At 36.6% G+C, this 20644-nt stretch overlaps 3 protein-coding genes across 3 annotated transcripts; 2 read left to right on the top strand and 1 right to left on the bottom strand.

Annotated features, from left to right (window-relative positions):
• The first annotated feature begins 203 nt into the window (after nt 1–203).
• Nucleotides 204–6042, top strand: LOC139149130 (uncharacterized). Its single transcript, XM_070720695.1, has 3 exons — nt 204–344; nt 613–1047; nt 4826–6042. The coding sequence occupies exons 1-3, from the start codon at nt 289–291 to the stop codon at nt 5121–5123; spliced, it is 789 nt and encodes a 262-aa protein (XP_070576796.1). The 5' UTR covers nt 204–288; the 3' UTR covers nt 5124–6042.
• Nucleotides 6043–6496: 454 nt separating this feature from the next.
• On the bottom strand, nt 6497–11022 carry LOC139149131 (probable RNA-binding protein EIF1AD). Its single transcript, XM_070720696.1, is given in 5 exon segments — nt 6497–7677; nt 7679–7766; nt 9006–9114; nt 9809–9917; nt 10751–11022. Coding segments are annotated over 5 exon segments (606 nt in total). The 5' UTR covers nt 10838–11022; the 3' UTR covers nt 6497–7464.
• A 1677-nt stretch (nt 11023–12699) lies between these two features.
• Nucleotides 12700–20324, top strand: LOC139149132 (barrier-to-autointegration factor-like). The gene is made up of 3 exons (XM_070720697.1): nt 12700–12907; nt 16371–16517; nt 18339–20324. The coding sequence occupies exons 2-3, from the start codon at nt 16392–16394 to the stop codon at nt 18483–18485; spliced, it is 273 nt and encodes a 90-aa protein (XP_070576798.1). The 5' UTR covers nt 12700–12907; nt 16371–16391; the 3' UTR covers nt 18486–20324.
• The last annotated feature ends 320 nt before the right edge of the window (nt 20325–20644 follow it).

Below are 20644 nucleotides of genomic sequence, written 5' to 3' on the forward strand. Positions count from 1 at the left end.
AGTCAATAAGTTTCCTTTGATTTATTAAAGATCCCAACTAGTTGATGACATCAACTACAAGTAAATATTATAGGTAGCAAAGGCTTAAAATGTAAGAATGGTGGATTGAGCGACATGTGACGTCACGTCGATTGTGGAGTGTCCTCAAGTGTATTGTAAAATTTGGAACTTTGTTTAGTTACACAAAATTTAGTAGGCAAGAGCGTCAGCGGTGTACTCGAGTATATCTCTCTCTCTTACACACAAAAACTTGAAACTCAGTTCAACTTACTATTATTTTTATCAACAATGGCCAGAGAGAAGAAAGGTAAAGCGGTCAGGTTCAAGTCTTCAGAATCATCATGGTGAGTTTAAGTTTTATTAATAATTTAAATTTGTGTTTGGGATTCTATTGTTGAGGTTCGTTCTGCGCTAGCACTGAATGGTCATATATTTCCACAGGGCCTTATCGATTATCTTGCTTGGTTTTCTGAGACGGGTGAAATCAGTTTTGTTTTAAAAGCCAATAGTTAACAATAAAATAACAATAAAAGCCAATAGTCGCCAATTTTCCTGACACGTAAAATAGTTTTAATGAATTAAACTTGAATAAATTTTTACTCATTTCCCCAGGAAAGACAGCTGCAAGAGAGGTTCTGGCAACGAACTGGCTGCTTGGTCCCATGAGGACACCGCCTCATCTAGAACAATCCACCTGCCGACCATCGAACCCGAACTTCCTGAGTACATCAAACCATGCCACGGAATCTTCGACGTTCGCCATGAGGCGGCGGAGAAACAGAGCCTGTTATTTCCTCCAATTCATCGCAGCAGCAAGGAGGAGAGCACGACCGTTTCTGATCATAACTTGAGCGAGGAACATATCGACCCTGTTGGTTCCAACATCATCATTGGTTCACCTATGGCTTCGGCTGGCGCTTACCGTCGAAACTTTGAGCAGAGTTTGAGGAAAAGAAGGGTCGATCTTGGTCTGAAAACAAAATCCGAAGCTGATGCAAAATTACCATCAATCGATCATACTGCAAGTGGTACTATTCTGCCACAAAGGTAGGCAATGTTTAACTAATATTTAAATAATCATGAAGACTTCAGTTTGTCAATTTTTGAAGTGTAGCTCCACTTACTACATTTGCGAGCATTGTCATCATAGGAAGTAAACCTACGCTCCGTTGCCCACAAATTTTCCTCGTAATTTCGTGTGATAGGGTAAAGTGTCGTGTCAAGGAGTCTTGTGGCACGGGTGGACTAAATTCGAGCAAGCAAACGTGATTTTGGTACGATGAATTATCTGCCTTTCAAAGACTGAGCACTAACACTTTTGACCGCCTGTGTCATCTGGAAATGCCCAAGACGTTATTGTAGTCATATTATCTCAAAACAACATTGGATGTACATTTCGTCAAGTGAAGTGTGTCTGATGCTGTGAACAATTCTGTTTACACTGCACTGCTGTAGGTCGATAAAGTAGTATGCATACTAACTATTCGGCCAAGGATTTTGAAGATTTCTTTAGAGCCAGTCCTGCTTGACACTGACAGTTGATGAGGATCTGGCATTTTCCCGACTATATTGTATGTGTTCCGATTTGCTCATATTTTCACATCTAGTAGATGTCAATCCCAGATGAATTATTCCTCAATAAGTGGCACCATTATGTCACAAACATAGGCCATTTATCAAACTATTATACTTTCGAATATCAACTTAAGAAGTGTAGGTCCACGTGTTCAAACATTGACATCTTATAACAGCAAACGTATTGATGCTGTGCATAGTTCCGTAGCCCACAACATTTCCAGGTGAATTCCTGTGATGAGAAAATATGTTACATAGGATTTCTCCAGGAAATCTTGTGGGCTACAGGTAGACTTGAGTTGAGCAAGCAAACATGACTTATTGGTTTGATTTGGACAACATTGATCTGCATTTTTTTGAAAACTTTTGTCGCCAATAAGTGGCACAGTTCATCCACAAACATAAGCCATATTTATCGAACTATAATTATACTTTAGAATATCAACGTTCAACCATCGCCATCTTAACAAGCATATTGATGCTGTGCAGTTCCGTAGCCCACAACTTTTCCTGGTGAATTCCCGTGATGAGGAAAGGTGTTACATAAGATTTCTCCAGGAAATTCTGTGGGCTACAGGTGGACTGGAGTCAAGCAAGCGAACATGATTTACTGGTTGATTTGGACAACATTGATCTGCATTTTTTTAAGGACTTTTGTCGCTGATTTGTTTTGTTCTTTATCGATAAGTGGCACTGTTCATCCACAAACATACGCCGTAATTATCTTATTTAGTTACTATAATAATTTCAAATATCAACTTATGAAGAGTAGGTCCACTTGTTCAACCATTGGCATCTTAACAAGCAAACGTATTGATCCTACATTCAGTTCCGTAGCCCACAACGTCTCCAGGTGAATTTCTGTGATGAGGAAAGGTATCACATAGGATTTTTTTCTGGTGATCTTGTGGGCTACCGATGGACTGGAGTTGAGCAAGCGAATGTGATTTACCAGTACTGGTAGAAGTTGGACAACATTGATCTTCGTTTTCTGGAAGACTTTTGTCACCAATAAGAGGCACAGTTCATCCACAATCATAGGCCATATTTATCGAACTATTTTACTGTCGAACATCAACTTTATATGAAGTGTAGGTCGACACGTTCAACCATTGCCACCTTAACAAGCAAACATATTGATGCTGTGCATATAGTTCCGTAGCCCACAGGATTTCCTGGTGAATTCCTGTGATGAGAAAGTTACATAGTAATTCTCCGGGAAATCCTGTGGGCTACGGGTGAACTAGCGTCAAGCAAGCAACCGTGATTTACTGTTACGATTTGGACAACATTAAGGTAGTATACATACCTCACAAGTGAAAAACTTTAAACTTTTTTCAAACTTTCCTCAAGGAATCTTTCAACCATTCTCTTCCAAAACAAAGAAGACAAATTAGGGGTAACGGTGCAAATATCCTATGATTATCAGATATTTGAAATTCAAAATGGCCGCCATCCCTATGCTAACTCTAAGGACAAAAATAAAATTTTTGCTTTTCGAAACTAAGATTGTGAAGTTTTCTGAAACCAAGAGCTTTAAAACTAACCCTCACAAGTGGTAGATCAGAAAAGAATTGTAAAAGTTTGAGACTGAATATCTGTCCCTGAGGCTCATTCTGCCTTTATCTGCAGCTATCATAATTTTGAATATATGAAGTGTAGATCTACTTGTTCAACCATTGCCATCTTCACAAGCAAACGTATTGATGCTGCGCATAATTCCGTAGCCCACAACTTTTCCTGGTGAATCCCCGTGAGGAGGAAAAGTGTTACATCAGGATTTCTTGAGGAAATTTTGTGGGCTATGGGTGCACTGGAGTTGAGTAAGCAAACATGATTTACTTGCATAATTCGGACAACATTTATCAGCGTTTTTGTTTTAAAGACTTTGGTCACCATTATTTTTTTTTGCTCTTTTGTGTGACTTGTACTTTGACAGTTTGTGTTGTCTGGAAACACTGAACAAAATAATTTTCTTTTTATTTACTCAAATGTTCTCAATGTTGTATGTATGTATGCTTTCCTTTGTATGACAATGTACTTATTTAAGAGAGCCCTGATGGAAATTACAATTTATTTTGCAAATCAGATTACCCTTCTTTAAGGTGAAGTACTACGAATTGCGTCAAAATTAAGTTGTGGTGTCATTTTCTTGAAACTTTGCACAAATATCCTTGGAAGTTGTGCAAGTGCAAAAATGAAATAAAAAATGGGGGTCACCACGCTCGTTTCCATGGAAACGGACGTTAAAATGGCGTCGTTAGAAATAAATAAAAATGATATAATTCACTTAAACTAAAGAAAGCAATTATAAAACGCTTAGCAAATGAGTTAATTTTAATAAATACCAAGAATTATGATCCATATCTATCGAATGTATAGTTTTCATGATGTTTGTGAAGAAATTTTAACATAAGTATCGATTACAAAATGACGATATCGAAATTATATCACTACATAATTTTCGAACTTTCTTCCTGTCGCTTTGAATGGTGTCATTTTGACCAAACTTGGCGAATAAACTCCTGACATAATACCATTTAGTTTACACTTTTAATAAAAGGGTGTCACCATGCTACTTTTTACAATATCTCCAGGTGAATGGGTAATTTGCGCCATATAAATGGGAGAGAAATGTTAATTTTTCTCTCATATTGACTAAAAGCCAGCTTCCTAGGGGGTCAAAATATGACAAGGTTATAGGTCACATATATGTCTAAGACACTGGGTCAAAAAATTAGGTAAAAGCGCAATTTCAACAATGACAGGTGATGTTAAATACATGCGCTACAAAATAACCCATTTGCGGCAGGCTGGAGTTAAATCTGCGCAGAAACGTTCTAAAGCGTGTGCGCGTCCGAATTCGTCGCCCTTCCTTAAATGAAGTGTAATAATAGTATTAATGAGGATCTGGCATTTTCTATACTTATGTAGATTTTGATTATTTACGTTTTTGATTTTGTGGTTCAGTCCATGAATGATGTAAATGACAGATCAAAGTGATAAAAATAGATTTTTCTCAAAATTTTAAATTATTAAATCAATTATGCTTTACGAAACAAAAATATTGAGAATGCACTTTGATGTGTTGTTTTTCATAACATAAAAAAAAGAAATGTACTTTTGTGTATTTTGCTGGGTTTCAATTGTCTTACCCTAAAGAGGCAGCAAGATTTTCTTCAACATGTCAAGAAATATCAATTATCATTTGTTCTGAACGACTCATTATAAAACACATTGTAATTTCCAGGAATATCAGCCCATTGTTAAAGCTACCGATGAAGCAAACTCGACTCCCACCGATTGACATGAACCAAATGCCTTTCAAGAAGCCAGAGAAGCTGGATGTCCGTATGAAGAGCACAGCACCAGCCCCACTAGCTCGTCGGACCTTGAGTTCCTTCCACAATGGTGTCCTGCCTGATCTAATGATTCATGGTGGCAATGTTCCTACATGCCAGCTGGAGCTTGAAAGGAAGCGTTCAAAAGTCGAAAGGTCTAGCCAGCGTCGCAAGGTGGTACAGTTCAACATGTACCTCTTGAAGTAAAATTACCTAGTCCATCCAAACTCACATTTCCACTTATTTCCAAGGTCACTCCAGGACTCATATTTATTACTAATTTCACAAATTTCTGTAACTTTCCAAAAAGATAGATATTTTCCATGGATAGAATATTGGGGCAAGATTTAAACTGTGACTAGGGACTAAACATTATCCTTATAAGAAAATTTGAAAAACATTTTGAAAACAGGAATGGGATTTTTGAAGAAAGTATGAAACCAGTCATCAATGAACTAATGTGGAGACATAGCATGATGGATTGCTCTCATATATCAGTGATGATTCAAGAATTTCAAGTGGATCTGAATGTTGAAGATACTAAAAGCCAGGAAACATCCATCGGTTTTCCTAAAGCAACCTCAAAAAAGAAAACTATTATCATGATCTTTGGATAGTGTGTATCAGTGACCTTAATCTGCAACTATCATGATGGTATTTGTGACTGACGGACATCATGCATCAAAAAAGGGAGAAATGACTAAAATCCAACGTCTACCAATATACCAGCTTCACTTGTAATGGTAATATTAAGGGATTCACAGATTACAGAGCAATGACTTTGATTAATTGATGCCTGCAGACCAGTTAATGCATAAACTGAACCAAACTTACCTGCATTTACCCAACAATTACTGGGAACCAAGTGTCATTGATGACCTTATGTAAAAACTTCTCCAGTTACACACATTTGTGGAAGAAGTCATATTGAAATCGATAGAGAATCTATGCAGCGCAAATGTCAACAAAAGCATGCAGAGACTCTTCATCCACCAATTGCTGATTACACATTATGGAGCAAGGTGTGTCAGCACGAGGCCACAACTCCTTATCATTTAAAATGATCATCACAATTACAGTATAGAACCACTTAAAAATTTTTGTTCATTCCTACGTTACATTACCCAAAAAAAGATAAAAAAAAATACAAAACTTAAAAATGTACAAAAAAAATGTTAATATAAGAAAAAAGAGCAATCATGATTAAGAACAGGCAAGGAATATGTAACAGTTGTTACGATTTTAAATGACACGCGTCACACTGTGGTGTAATAATCTGAAAATCTTTCATGAATTATCAAAAATTATCAATCAAATAATGTCAAATGCTAATATTTTTACTATCAACAGATTCTATCTTTCTATATAAAGTATTGAGGTAGTAATTCTTCACTGGCATCAGTACTCAAAATTATCTAAAATTCTGTTTTGCCTGACTTTAAGAAGATCCTTTGTATAATCTTTTAAGGTTGTTGAGTTTCCGTCGTTTGATTTTGATCTCATGATAGTTTGAAGGATTATGTGTATGAATGTATCAAGTTTCAAGAACAGAAAAATGAACAAGAGCCACAAGTAAGACTATCAGAATTTATTTGTAAATTTGAAAACATGGATTTTCAATGAATACAAGGATTATTAAGTATGTTTCAATGGAAATAAATATTGACAATATTTACTCAAGAGACATGATCATACAAGTAGTTTTGTTCTTTCATTTTGATATTTGTTAAACATCTTGTAATCTTGCTCTTATAGTTTTTGTCATCTTCCTATATTTTTCATAAACATAAAAAGTTAAACATGCACAGGAAGGACAAGGGATGGTCTGCAAGAAAAAATTCTTGCAACAATACAGAATTCTACAACCAAATATCAGACAACAAACTGAGTTCAGTATCATCCCTCATAATATCAATGATATTACTGGCACTATGACATTGTTCAGCAAGATCTGACTAAATATGCCTTAAAATATCCATGACAAAATAGGAACTTTTAATGTTATCATTGATATTGTAAGGCTGGTCTGATTGAAAACCTGCATTTTTGAAAATAACTATTTTGAGATTACTTGTAAACTTTATTTTAAATGACCTAGAAAACGAGAAAACTCTTGTGAAAACATTTTGAAAAAGCTATGGTAAGAAAGAACAAGAATTGAAAGTTGCCATGAAAGAGCAACACCCATATAAACCCTTAGAATCTAGTAGTTAAAGCCTGACCAAAAACAAAATAAGACTATCCACTGCAAATGCTCCATATTATATGGATGATGATCTTGATGCTTGGTCTCTGAAATATCACATTATTCACCAAACAAATGCAACACAGCATATTATTTCTCTGACACATCTTGTTCAAAATCCCAGTCAAAAGTATGGCTTGTCTAATAAAATCTCACTTGATTTCAAGAGCAATAGGAGATCCTAGCTACACAAGTATTAGTTACCTTCATCATTAAGTCCTGTGTTACTAGAAATTTGGGAGAACATTACCTAGGGTACAGTATAGCTTGGAATTTAATTCAATTAGAAATTAACACATCCAATTACTTATCTACTACTTCTTCACTATCATCTTTCCTTCCATATCTATCATTATCTAATCTACAATCTTGATCATCATCTATCCCTACATCATCATCATACTCTTCATCATCACTACTATCTTCAGATTCTTCATAGAAGACATTGGGTCGGTTTGTGTTGACAAACAAATCATCATCGTTGTCAGATTCCTCACTTTCCTCATCTTCATCCTTCACTGCCAACATTTTTCTCAGACTTGCGGGCACCATAAGAGGTCACAGTTTCCAAATCTTCGTTTTCTTTGTCTGAAAACTCCAATGGCCTGTATAAAGTTAGAGAAAGAACAAAAACTTGATGTCACACAATACCATCTGTTATTTGCAACTTGCAAACTGAGAATAATAGAATCTCACACCCCCAAGGACCTGGGATCAGATTTCTCACACGAGTTGGGGATATTTTGTCTCACACGAGCCGCAGGCGAGTGTGAGACAAAATATCCCCAACGAGTGTGAGAAATCTGATCCCAGGTCCTTGGTGTGTGAGATTCTTTTTCTCACATGACCACAAAATGCGTTAAATTCATATTGGACACGTACAATATTATCAAAAATCGTGACAACTCTGTCGTCTGCCGCTGTACTTTGACCTGCTTACTTTGTAGTTCTAGTCCTTGTGTTACTCGTCGTGCCATTGGATAACATTTTGCGCGTGGAACAAAACAGACTGCTTATCATCCAATCAGAGGTCGTGTAATATTTACTGCAGAGTGTGGACGGTTTCTGAGAGTGTGGGATCGATTTATCCCACACTCTCGATCCCGCACTCCCAGCAGCCAGGAATGTGAGAAACTGAATTGACAGGTAAGTGTCGTTTTAAATTCTACTTCATTTCAAAGATGTATTGACCCATTTAAAAGCAATATGTGAACACTACACATGCAAGTTAAATTGTATTGTGTGTAGACACAATTCAGCTCTCTCAAAGCCTCTCATTGGCTATGCAGCTGTGTCTTCTACCATACGGAAATGCACCCTCAACTGTCTTCCTAGCATGCCTGTGATATAATTTGAGTTTCACCTGTTCATCCCAACTTACTGTAAACACAATCACAATGTATAACGATGGGTTTGGGTGAAACCATGGTGCTGAACGGGCTTCACTGTTTGTACAAAGATTTGAACTGCTTGTAGAACCTTTCAAACCCTTATGCTGTGTACAGATTGAATTCTTGAATTGATACAACCAGCTTTGTACAGGATCTTTGAAATGGCAACAAACATTTATCAACAGCTCGCCTCAAAGGCTCCAGCCTACATGACATTTCCATCTTCACTTGTTAACTTTGTTTGAATGCATGACACTTTCTGCCAACTACTGTTTAGTTAAACATAATTTCATGAAAATCAGCAAGTGTAACTGCACTGTCTGCTACCAAGTCTAAGTTATCCTGCTGGCTTCTAGTACAGCTGAAGAATTCTAATTGGACTTGTACATCACTCAAACTATTACTAGATTCATATCTAAACGTGGAAAATTAACTAACAGACACACTTCTTACCATTTTCCTTCTTGTTTGATGTACTTTATTTGCTTAGGATACAAGATCACTGAAATTTCAGCTTTCACCTTATCACCTTCTGTTATCGGGTCTACTATCACAAAATCACCTGGGCATTTCAGGGATATAAAAGAAAGTATTATGAAATACTTGTTAGGAAGTCATCAAACACAGTAAATGTCATTATCAATATGTGTAATAAAGGAACTCATCTTGTATAAAACCACCATTACACTTAAAGACCAAACTATGCACTTGAACTTGGCTTTGCTGTTTTACTCCAAGGTGTCTTTACAAAGTCAAGTTCATTCAACAGAATGTGACATGGATGTGATAGATGACATGAATGTCCAATAGTCAAAGCGTAAAATAAGAATGTTTATAAATGCAAAATGTATTATTCTGTATTTTTTAAAGTATGAAAATCTAATGGTAATGATTAATTTTCACTGGTGCATGTTCAAGTCTGTTGGATCAAGATTATATGAAAAGAAAAATATAGAGAAAATTAGAGAAAATATCGTATTTGACTACTTCTGGTAATTTCATTCCTTTATTGCAGGAATTTACTTTTAAATATCAGTATCTGACACATTAGTATGCAGTAGGTATGAAAACATTACATTCTTTATAATGGAAAGCAATTGTTTACAAGTGTCTTTTTGGGTCGTTTTTAAGGGCAGCACCAAGTTAATTTACCATTATAGTTCCCAATTTCTGTTACCAGGGTTTCTCTTGTATAATTTTTCGACTGTTCAAAAATAATCGCCTGTGTTCCTACCCAGTAGCAAAAAACTATTTACCTCTTTTGATCCACACATTCTTCCGAAACTTTCTTGGCATGCTAGCTAGGTATTTTTCACCATTTGGAGTTTCTACCTCGTGGAGATTATTGCCACGTGGTGCAGCAATCTGAAGAAAAGCATATAGAAATTTAGTGAAGTTAATCATGCTACATTGCTATCAAAATGTATCATTTCATTATATGTCAACAGTTTGTGTGTGTGTATCTGAGAGAGAGAGAGAAAGGGGCAGATAGGGACTACAGCACCTTATTTTCTGATGATTAGATGTGAAAGAGTAACAGATTTGAAATGCAGATTGAATGAGTTCCAACAAGCTGTAGGCCCAAAAAAAAAACATTGTAAAAAGTTTGGAAATTTGAATATTTGTTAAAAAGACACATTCTACCTTAAAGGATCTTGTGTCTCGCTCAATGATTTATGTACATGTAGCTTGTATGGATCATATATCAAATTTGAAGCCAATGAAAATGTGGTCTTCTTCCTTTGATATAATGATCCTCTACGGTTGTTGTGATCATAGACTGTAGAGAAAACTCTAGGGTCTTTATTGTGATCAAATAACTACCAGCAAAATACACGCAATAGTGCTCATAACTTGCTGTTTTTGCAAGAAGTTTGTGTGTCAAGAAAGAAATGTTTCAAAATATGACAGCTGAATAAATTAACTTTTGAAAAATGGTATATATATTTTCTAATATATTTTCATAACTTGTAAAGTTTACTCAACTTTACGGATTATTCAGTTATGATGTATATCTGCAGAAACTCTAACTTTCGAGTTGAATTAATCACATATGGACAAATAAGGCGCAGAAGTGCAAGTGAGTCAATATAGACAATGAAGTTTCTTCAAGTTCAATGTTCTCTATACCATGGAGGTAGCTCCTACTACCTCCATGTCTATACAGAGTCGTGTCCTGTGCATGTGGTTCTCCATACCTTGACAATCTGCTGAGTCTCCTCCGGCAGGATGTAGTCCCCGAGCACTTCTCCAAAAACGTGTTTTCGTTTGGTTGCTTTCGACATTTTCGAATGGGGAGAGGAATCTTCTACTAATGCGTGATTACAATATCACTGACAGTTTATCTTAAATCGATAGACGTGTGTTGCTCAATACTGCTCAATATGAGTTAACCGTGAGTTCAGCGTCACACAGACTTCACGAAGCGTGTAGTAAGTGTCTATAAAGTCCTGGCTGGAAACAGCCTCAACTCCGCAAATAACAATTACAGCTCCATAATTGCAAATGAAACGGTCACTAAAGGGTGTAATAGACAAGAAATAGAGAGATTTCGATACCGTTTGAACCTGAACTTTGTGACATACTGCATGCAGTAACTTACAATATTAGATTGCACCACATTCGAGTCATCTGTGGTCAAAGGTCAGCCTCCTTTTGAAAAATGAACCTTTAGCTTGCCTTTTTTTAAAATTTACCTTATGAGCAGCGCAGCCAGCGGTAGAAATGGGGCAGGGGACAAGACGACTGAGTTAGAGGGTCAATTACTTTACTTTATACCTCTATTAAAGTACCACACCCAAAGGGCAAGCCAAAAAATATTAAACATACCAATATCTCTGATAATATATATGTCTGATATATTAAAGTCATGCGCCCAAAGGGCGTGCTTAAAATATGTATAATTATTAAAGTTACATGTCCGAAGGTCGCGCCGAAAAATGCAACTGAATGATGAAATTTGTGGCTGACATGATTTAGGCATGGAGGTAGTCGAAATTCAAAAACACACTGACCCCCCCCCCCAAATTGGGCATTTCTAAAACATTGTGATCCGCCCATCAGCAAAGTAAAAAACGGGATGAACCCCCCCCCCCCCAACTATGAATCCACCGGTCCCCTAGGCAGAAGAAACTGACCAGCCCCTAAAGGTGGTTATGAATGTGGTGATAGAAGTATGATCGTAGCAGCTGGCAAATATTAAGTACAACTGGTGACTCAGTGAAATTACATCAAACTGACAAAATAGTCCTTTCAAACTGTTCTATTGGAACTAATTGTTACAGCACAGGGGGCTCGTACTCCTTGTTTATTTGTGTCTGTGTTTGTGTGTATGTGTTTGTGTTTGTTTATTTGTTATTTTTAATAAAATAACAGTTAAAAGCTATTTTGTCAATAAAGAGCAGTTTATTTATTTATTTATTTGTTTGTTTGTTTGTTTGTTTGTTTGTTTGTTGATATGTAGATGCCTACACTGACAACATACAGACAGACACAAGTGTTGGGGGTCAAGGTCAACAACTTTATTCCGATGTTGACAGGCTATAAGCCGATTTCCGCCACTCTAGGCGTAATAAGATACATATTCAAAGACGAAAAGCAGAAAGAAAGAAGAAGGAAAAAGAAAAAAAAAATCGATTGCAAGCTAGTAGGATAGGGAGGGAGGGTGGGGGAACGCTCTGAGGTCGAAGCCAATACTGATTTACTATTAAGTGGCCTCGTCCGGAGACCGTCCCACTCACAGCCTCGAACCCGGCCCATTTAAACTACAATAAAACAAGTATTATTGTTCACGTTAGGGTTAGGCTTAAGTTAGGGTTAGGGTTAGACTTATTCACTCCCTCTATATATTCACATAGAGGGAGTCTAACCCTAACCCTAACCCTAACTTAAGCCTAACCCTAACCCTAACTTAAGCCTTACCCTAACCCTAACCATCGGAAATACATATTAACAAACAAACAAACAAACAAATAAATAAACAAACAAACTGCTCTTTATTGACAAATATTAACAAAATAGCTTTTCGCTGTTATTTATTAAAAATAACAAATAAACAAACACAAACGCATACACACAAACAAACACAGACACAAATGAACAAGGAGTATGAGCCCCCTGTGGTTAAAGTCCTTGTGACACCCCCACCACATGATGAGATCTCACCCGCCACACACCCTCAAGGCCCACCTGCACCCCCTACAACTGCTGAAAGCTTCCCTATACAAGCACTTCCGGAGCGGGTGCCGTGTTAGCCAATCAGCGTTTGGGTCATTGTACCGCGTCTGAGCGTCTAACTGAAAGTTGTCAATACATACATTCGCACAGAAGAAACGCCAACTGAACAAGACTGAAAGGTGAGCGTCTTTATTGATCAACGGGAGGAATCAGATGGATTCTAGTGTTCTTGCTGTTGGTTAAAAATCAACGGATATTGGAAATGATTGATTCAGTGACTACGCAAACAGCCCGATGGCAGTTGCAACTTGCAATTCACAATTTCATTTGAAGTTCCGTTTCATTAGCTATCATCTGTTCTGAAACACACAGCTCTTCTCGATTGATTTTGTACACTCACGGTAAAGGTGGTATAGTGTCGTGTCGTGTCGTGTCGTGTACGTTTATAGTACTGTGCCTTTCCGGTTATTTCCTTATAAAGTCAGCTAAAGGGCGGCTTTTGAGTATTGATCTTTCAGGCCACATGCGCCCTCTATCCAAACTTTGATTTTTGTCACTAAATTTACTAGAGGGACTGAAAATGAATGTGAATCCATGTAAAAGAATTAAATTAAATCCATGAAAAGGATTTCTATGGAAAACTCCAAGTGGACTTTCTACTTCTAAGCTAGCCTGATCTGGCTGGTCAGTGCATGTTACCCTTGACCTTCAAATCGGCCCCTATTCAAAGAATTAGAGTAAGAGAGAAACCAAAAAAGTACAGAAAGTCTTGACAACAAGCATAGACCGAAGAGAAACAGTCTATGCAACAGGGCAACTCGTTTAATTTCTGGTAAGATGTTTCATTTCAAACAAACTGAAAGACTATAATAATAATAATGTATTCATGCAGATATAATAGGCTTCTGGCCTTAATGTATTCCATATCAGACTACAAAACAGTTCTCAGGAGGATGCGATATGACGTATCCTGACAAAGACTGAACAGCTGCTAAGACATAATGATGCCATCTATAGCATCAGAGCATTTTTTCATTATTTTTTCATTTCAATTAAAATAAATTTAGCAAAATTGTGCAGAATCTATGCATTCTGAGATTGTATAACAAAAATAGATTTGTCATATGTCAGGACTGTGTAATAGTGTATTAGAATATACATGGATAGTAATTCATGATAGAAAGGACAGACAATACAAAAGTGAAACTCATATTCATTGTTACTGCTTTGACAAAAGATACAAATTCTATCATTATGATAATATTATGTGAGGGACATTATTTTTCTATACGGACGGACTGAGAAATGAAAGGAAACTCAACACCTACACAGTTCCTCTCTATGGAGAGCTTTTATCTGTTATTCACAGGTACGGTTCCTGTTCAAATACAGGTTTAAATTTCTAAGAGAGAAGAGGCACATGTACAAGAATTGCTTTCTGTAATTTTCCTAACTGCTTTGTGAATGACAATGGGTTTCTAACATGTATCTGCAGTGGGCTTAGGGAATCAAATGCTGATTTGACCGGCAGTCAATATGTAAAAATTCAACAATTTCTATTTTGTCAAGCCAATATGGAGCAAATACCGAAGTATGATATCCCACTGAGAGGCAGAGAGGGTCAGAGATTTCTAATTTGCCCAGCCATAGTATGAATTGTAAAGAAAACATTTTCAAAAGAAAAGTCAATCATTTTTCATTTGTTGCGTACACAGTACGTTGTGAACTTTCAGAAATTTCACTGCGCAGTTGATAATTTCATATTATTCTTAAAAGTTTTTCTTCCATCCAGTGAAGGAAAATACATGGAATGCAATGACTTGGTTACTTTAAGTCAAAGCAAAGTGATATTGTCATTTTGGTCACAAGTATTTTCCAGGCTGAATGAAGGAAAATATTTGAGAATTCTATATTCATCACAATTACAAGCCAAGATTTCATTATATTTGCAACTTCATAGACTTCACTCAAAGTGTTGAGGAATTTGTTCGTGCATATACTGGCTGGTGTAGATGCAGACAGTTTGGTGTAGGTATATAAATCTCCACATGGGCACAAAACTATAGCACAAGGACAAAATTGGCAAAGTAGAATCTCTTTGTCAGATCATAAATGGTTATGACTAACTTTTTACAGAATCTTCATGTCAGAGTTGAGCTCTGAGTGTATATGATAAGACATTTATTTGAGCATCTTGAAAAGGCAAGTGGTCATTTAGTGTATCACAATGAACACAGGCACAAAAAATGAGTGAACACTCTATTAATACATTTTTAAATGGGTGTGTGAACAAAAAGTTACATACAATATATCGTGTAGCTCCTACAAAAATTATTTGGAGTTGTGCAGAAAACAACAGATCAACATTGCACTCTTCATGTACATGCATCAAGTTGGAGAAATATTTTGTATTTATAACATGCCTCTATTAAACATCACACGCGCCTTATAGGATTCAATGGTAACTTGATGATGACGTAGCCAGCCACGAAGTCATCATTTGACTGAAAGTGACCGGTAGCTATTTTTAACTTGATAACTTCAGGATTTTAAAAAGTGATCAAATAACATGTTTTACATAGGATATCCTGTGTTAGAAAATTATGCAAAAAAATTGATATACTGCATAGCAGTTATTTACATGTATATCAATGCGTCATTTGATGATGAAAATTATTCTATTTTTTAACAGATTTCCATCAAACATTTAAATGAAGCGATTGTCATTTTCAAATAAACCCACAAATTTGCAGTGAAAAATATGTGTGAGAAGCCCGTTATAAAAACATTTTAGCCCAAACAAGGGACTGGAGGCAGTAAACCATTTGCCCTTATCACATCAGGCAAATAGTCAGCTGTCCTTTTGCACATACTGTATTCCCTTGTTTGGGCTATAAGATTATGATTGCATCATTACTGGTGACTTTTGTGTAGATTGAAAGTTACTGACTGGTGTCTAGTGTTTTGATTGCATAATCCTCAGCTGGGCAAACCATGTTTGCTTGCTGTTCAATACATTGCGATCATTGCTGTAAGCATTCAAATGAGAGGAAGTTCAGAAACAAAATGGCCATTGCCAAGTTCGGAGACGGATTTCCCTCACAAAAAGGCACAATTAATTCAATAACCAGCATTGATGGCTTCCACTAGATACCTAAGTTCATACCTGCAATCCTCTTTGCATCAACATTGATTTTCTGTGAATTTGTAGGTAAGATTTCTGAGGTGACCAATTCTTACAACAGCTACTGTACTCTCATTTGCTCAATCGGTATATCAGAATTTACATGCTTCAAGTGATCGCATTTTGAAATTAGATGGCCAATCATACCTCCGCTACTTTCAAATGTACTGCAGCTGTTGTAAGAAATGAAAATTCTTTCCCAACTTCCTACATTTCTAATGCATACAGCGGCCTTTGCCATGTATCAAATCACAAACGACTGTGGGCAAACTGCCTACCAGCCATCAAATGGTGATAGCTGTATCTGTGTTCTCTCAAACGGAACCTTTGAAACGTAATGCTATGATGGCGATTCAGGTGTACTTGAATAAAAGTCTTTCCCTGATTGATAATTGTCATGTTACTTACAGTATGTTTAAATTCTATTGCACAATATTCCATTTCTCTAATTCCCACAGAATACAGAATAACAATCGAACATGTCTTCAACCTCACAAAAGCATCGTGATTTTGTAGCAGAACCTATGGGAGATAAACCAGTCACTGCGCTGGCTGGTATTGGCCCTGTACTAGGAGAAAGACTTGAAGAAAGTGGCTTTGATAAAGTAAGTTGGTATATTGATATGTTGCAGTCCATAGTGGTATTTTGTTCTGATTGTACCATAGTATTAATCTTTATGGCCCCGATGCGGGTTTGCAGACCAAGGTCGTACAGCGGAAGGGCCCGAGCGTGCAAGGACCCATACGACTGAGGTCAGCAAAACCCGTATCCAGCCCATAAAGGTTTTATCATATACCTCATAGAGTGAATAATAGTTAAAAGTAATATTCTGCAGAGTTTTGGAAATAAAAATGTGTGCAATATAAAAAATTTATCAATATTTTTTTCAGGAAAGCAATGTCACATCCCGTCACGGATTGATATACATACTGACATCATATTTTTACCTATAGTACTCACAAAGCAGCATACCTATATAGCTATAACAGAAAAGAATGAAGCGGATATCAAGGTGTACAAAGAATAACAGTGTGATGAAAATTACTGTATTAATTATATTGAACAGACAGCGTGATCCCATTATCAGTTAAAAAGTTCACTTGAAACAAATTTTTGTGACAGCTTGGCTTATGCGTGATCACATTAGATTATCTGTAAAGCGCTTACTTTACACTGAATTTCAGTAGTAAGTTTAATATCGATATTAATTGATGATTCTGGCTTCACTGTCGCCTCCACGATCAGAACGTTTTTCTGGTCACATGTTTGCTTTGTTTGTGAATTGAACATTTGGGGATAGCAACACGCGCGTAGTAACCAGATAAAAGGTAGTGGAGAAATGCACACAATTGCCCATGTTTGGACACAGTGTGCCTGACAACAAATTTTGAATCTTGTGCTCTGCTGTTCATGACGGAACTTTTTACAAACAAAAATAGATGCAGAATTGGACGCATTTATCCACATACGGGCACCATGTTGGGGCATGATACGTAAAAAATGCATGGATGTGAGGGCGTTTTTCCCCAGAGCTTTACACAGGCACATGAATCTATCCTTTGTAATAAGCTTTCAGGATATTTCTCATAGTTTTTGTCAAAAATTATTATAATGGCTTTGTCGGTGACAATGAACTTTGATTTTCAGGTTGGTTGTTATCATTTAGAGTGAATTACAACAAAACTACCAAGAGTTTTATGAGATTCGCATTAGTCATCGTGTTTACTAATGCTATTCTTCCTCACAGAGCTTGGTGTGCACCTTAAAACCAATCAGTATGAGACCAAATACAGCACATATGTTCCATATAACTGTGTTAACTCCAATCACAACAAAGTGTCATTAATGCTGTTTTTGTCATTGGTGTTTATCAAAGTCATTGTTAAATCTTGCTTCTTCTTTTCAAATTTTCCTGTATCAAACACTTCCAAGTAAAGTCTTTGAAGACTCCTTACCAAAACAAAATACCATCTTGACATAACATCAGCATGTACAAATACATGCACATGTCAAACTTTCGCAATTTTCAAGCAGTTCTCGACTTGAAGATCCTTTGCTCAGGACTGGACAGTCCCTTTAGTATCAGAGTGCCCATGTAGGGTATAGCGGACATTCCAGGCTGATAAAGTTTCTGATGTTGACTCACATAATTTGCATGTTGACTGTGATGTAACACATGACATTGCACATCAACATAAATTGTGGAAACCTATGTCTGACCAAGCAACAAAGAGAACCACATTCTACATAGTGTACACACAGCAAGTGGTTTGTAAGATGTGAATGGTTTCCTGTGTGTGGAGATGAAATCAATGTTGAGATACTCAAGTAAATGAACAAATTCTTTTTCTCCCTAACGTCTTCTTGACACTCCGACGCCAGCAACATAGTTCAATACTCTGTAATTTTTTTCTTCTTCACACAGGCCTACGTTGTACTAGGTCAGTTCTTAGTCCTTAAGAAGGAAGAAGAACTCTTTGTTGATTGGCTGAAGGACACAACTAATGCTAATAAGAAGCAGTCGGGCGATTGTTACCGGTGTCTCAGAGATTGGTGTGATGCTTTCTTGTAAATGAAACTGTCCATCATCTGTCACATGTCAAAATCATTTCACATATTGTTACTTTTTGCAGTCGGTGAACTCATCATCAAATCATGAAAAACAAAATGCTTCATGTGATTGTGAAATTAACTTTTGAAAATACTATGTACCAATACACAACATCTGTTTATGTAGAAGAATATTTTTACATATTCATCTTTGAACATATATTAGTTATCTTGCCTCATCATTCCCATTGCAATTATTATTGGAAACTGAAGTTTATCAAAGATATATTCCACTTCTGGATAATGGAGAGGTATATGTACCCAAGTAGGCTTTCCTGTAGACATGTCATGCATAGTTTGGCAGAGTAGCACTTTGACGTTTCAGTAATGTGAATTTCAAGAGGTGAATGATGCTCAAAGAGACAGCAGTCAATATTTTCACATTTTTGTTCACAAACAGATTCAGATGAAAGTGTAGGTGTATTACCATGTCACACCAACACTCCAGTGACTTTCAATACATACATTAGTAGTGCATGTACGAAGTACATACATAAACCAAAGACCACTTGTTAGTCCCAATTTGCATATTTTACGTATTCTGTGCATTTTGAGGGCTCATTGACTATGTTAGAGTTTCATGTTATAGTAACCTTCAACATAATTGTGAAAGGGTAGAATAGATATGTTGCAGTGAGGACAATCTGTGTTTAAAGAGCGTGAATTTCAAAATGTGTGTGTCACATCTCCATCATAGTAGCCAGGTCAAAGAAATAACCTATAATTCCATTCCATTTGATTTGATTTCTGCCATTACAGATTTCAGATTTTTTTCCCCTAAATTTTAATGTAACGTTGAAACCAATCTGATTAAAATCAGATGTAGAGTACAGCGACGTCTACTTAGGCATACACGATATTCTATAGAGGCAACAAGCAGAGAATACCGCGTGCGCGCAAGTAGATGTCGCCGTACTCTACATCTGATTTTAATCAGATTGTAGTGAGAGGCGACAGGCAGAGAATACCGCGTACGCGTGAAAAGACGTCACCGTACTGTACATCTAATTTTAATCAGATTGAGTTGAAACAAAAATGACCAGTTCATAATAACACATAAAAGTACGCTCAAACGTGGGATAAAAATGCAAAAAATGTCTCCTTTCTCGATCAAGCATGGTTTCTAAATACATATAGTTCAAAACTGGAATTAAGAAAACCACTGTGATGAAAGTAGGTATTTTAAATTCACCTATATCTCTGATGGTACAAATCAAAGTGAATTTGTGGGGTAGTCGTCCTGCTTATGAGGTCTCTCATCGAGAAATGTTTCTTCAACATATTTGCAAGAAGAAAATGACAGTAAAAAAATGAGTAGTTTGATATGCGTAGCATTTTTTAGGATCAAACAACGTTTATGAAAAATAGGTGTGAAACAGTGTGCCCTCTTAGCTAAGTTGACATGCAACAGACTCAAGGAAGTGCTCTTTGATGCATGAGGATTTTACATAGCAGGTAGATACCAGTACAGGTAGACTCAAAGAAATTGTCAAAATCATAAAATTTATCCTAACATCACAGTCTGGCTAAGAGGGTACACTGGTTAGCAAATCCGTAGTACTTTTTCAAGGCATCTGTCTATTGAAAGAGACTCTTTGCCAATATTTTATATTTAGATGCAGTTACATGGTTTTTGAATTCCATAATGGCATGGAATTACGTCCACTTTTGGGTAGACTGCTTGAGAAATGTTAAACTGTCTGTTGCAGTTTTGAACAGCCATGTAATTTCTGTTAAAAGGTTTCAGGAGGATATTTTTAAAGGAAAATAGTTAATAAAGTTCACCCTGTTTCAATGGCAACCACATTGCCTCTTGGAAAATATATGGTGTATGTGAGTGTATAGAAGTGTTTGTGATTGAAGAAACAAAGTGCAATGTGCTGAAGGGTGAGAATCTGGAGCTTTAGAATATGAGGGCGCTGTCTCTACAAAACTAGGTCTGAGAGGAAAACCAATAATTAACAGAGGAGGCGTAGCTCAGAAAGTTAATTTGGTATTCAGTACCAGGGGATGCAGAGCCCAATAACTTTGGATGTTATGGACTCTATTTGACAGTAGCATTATATAAACACTGGGAAAACAAAACACGATTCACAATTATTTCAAAAAATATATACCTAA

Source organism: Ptychodera flava, chromosome 14 (assembly GCF_041260155.1).
Source record: "Ptychodera flava strain L36383 chromosome 14, AS_Pfla_20210202, whole genome shotgun sequence".
In the NCBI taxonomy this organism is placed as follows: domain Eukaryota; kingdom Metazoa; phylum Hemichordata; class Enteropneusta; family Ptychoderidae; genus Ptychodera; species Ptychodera flava.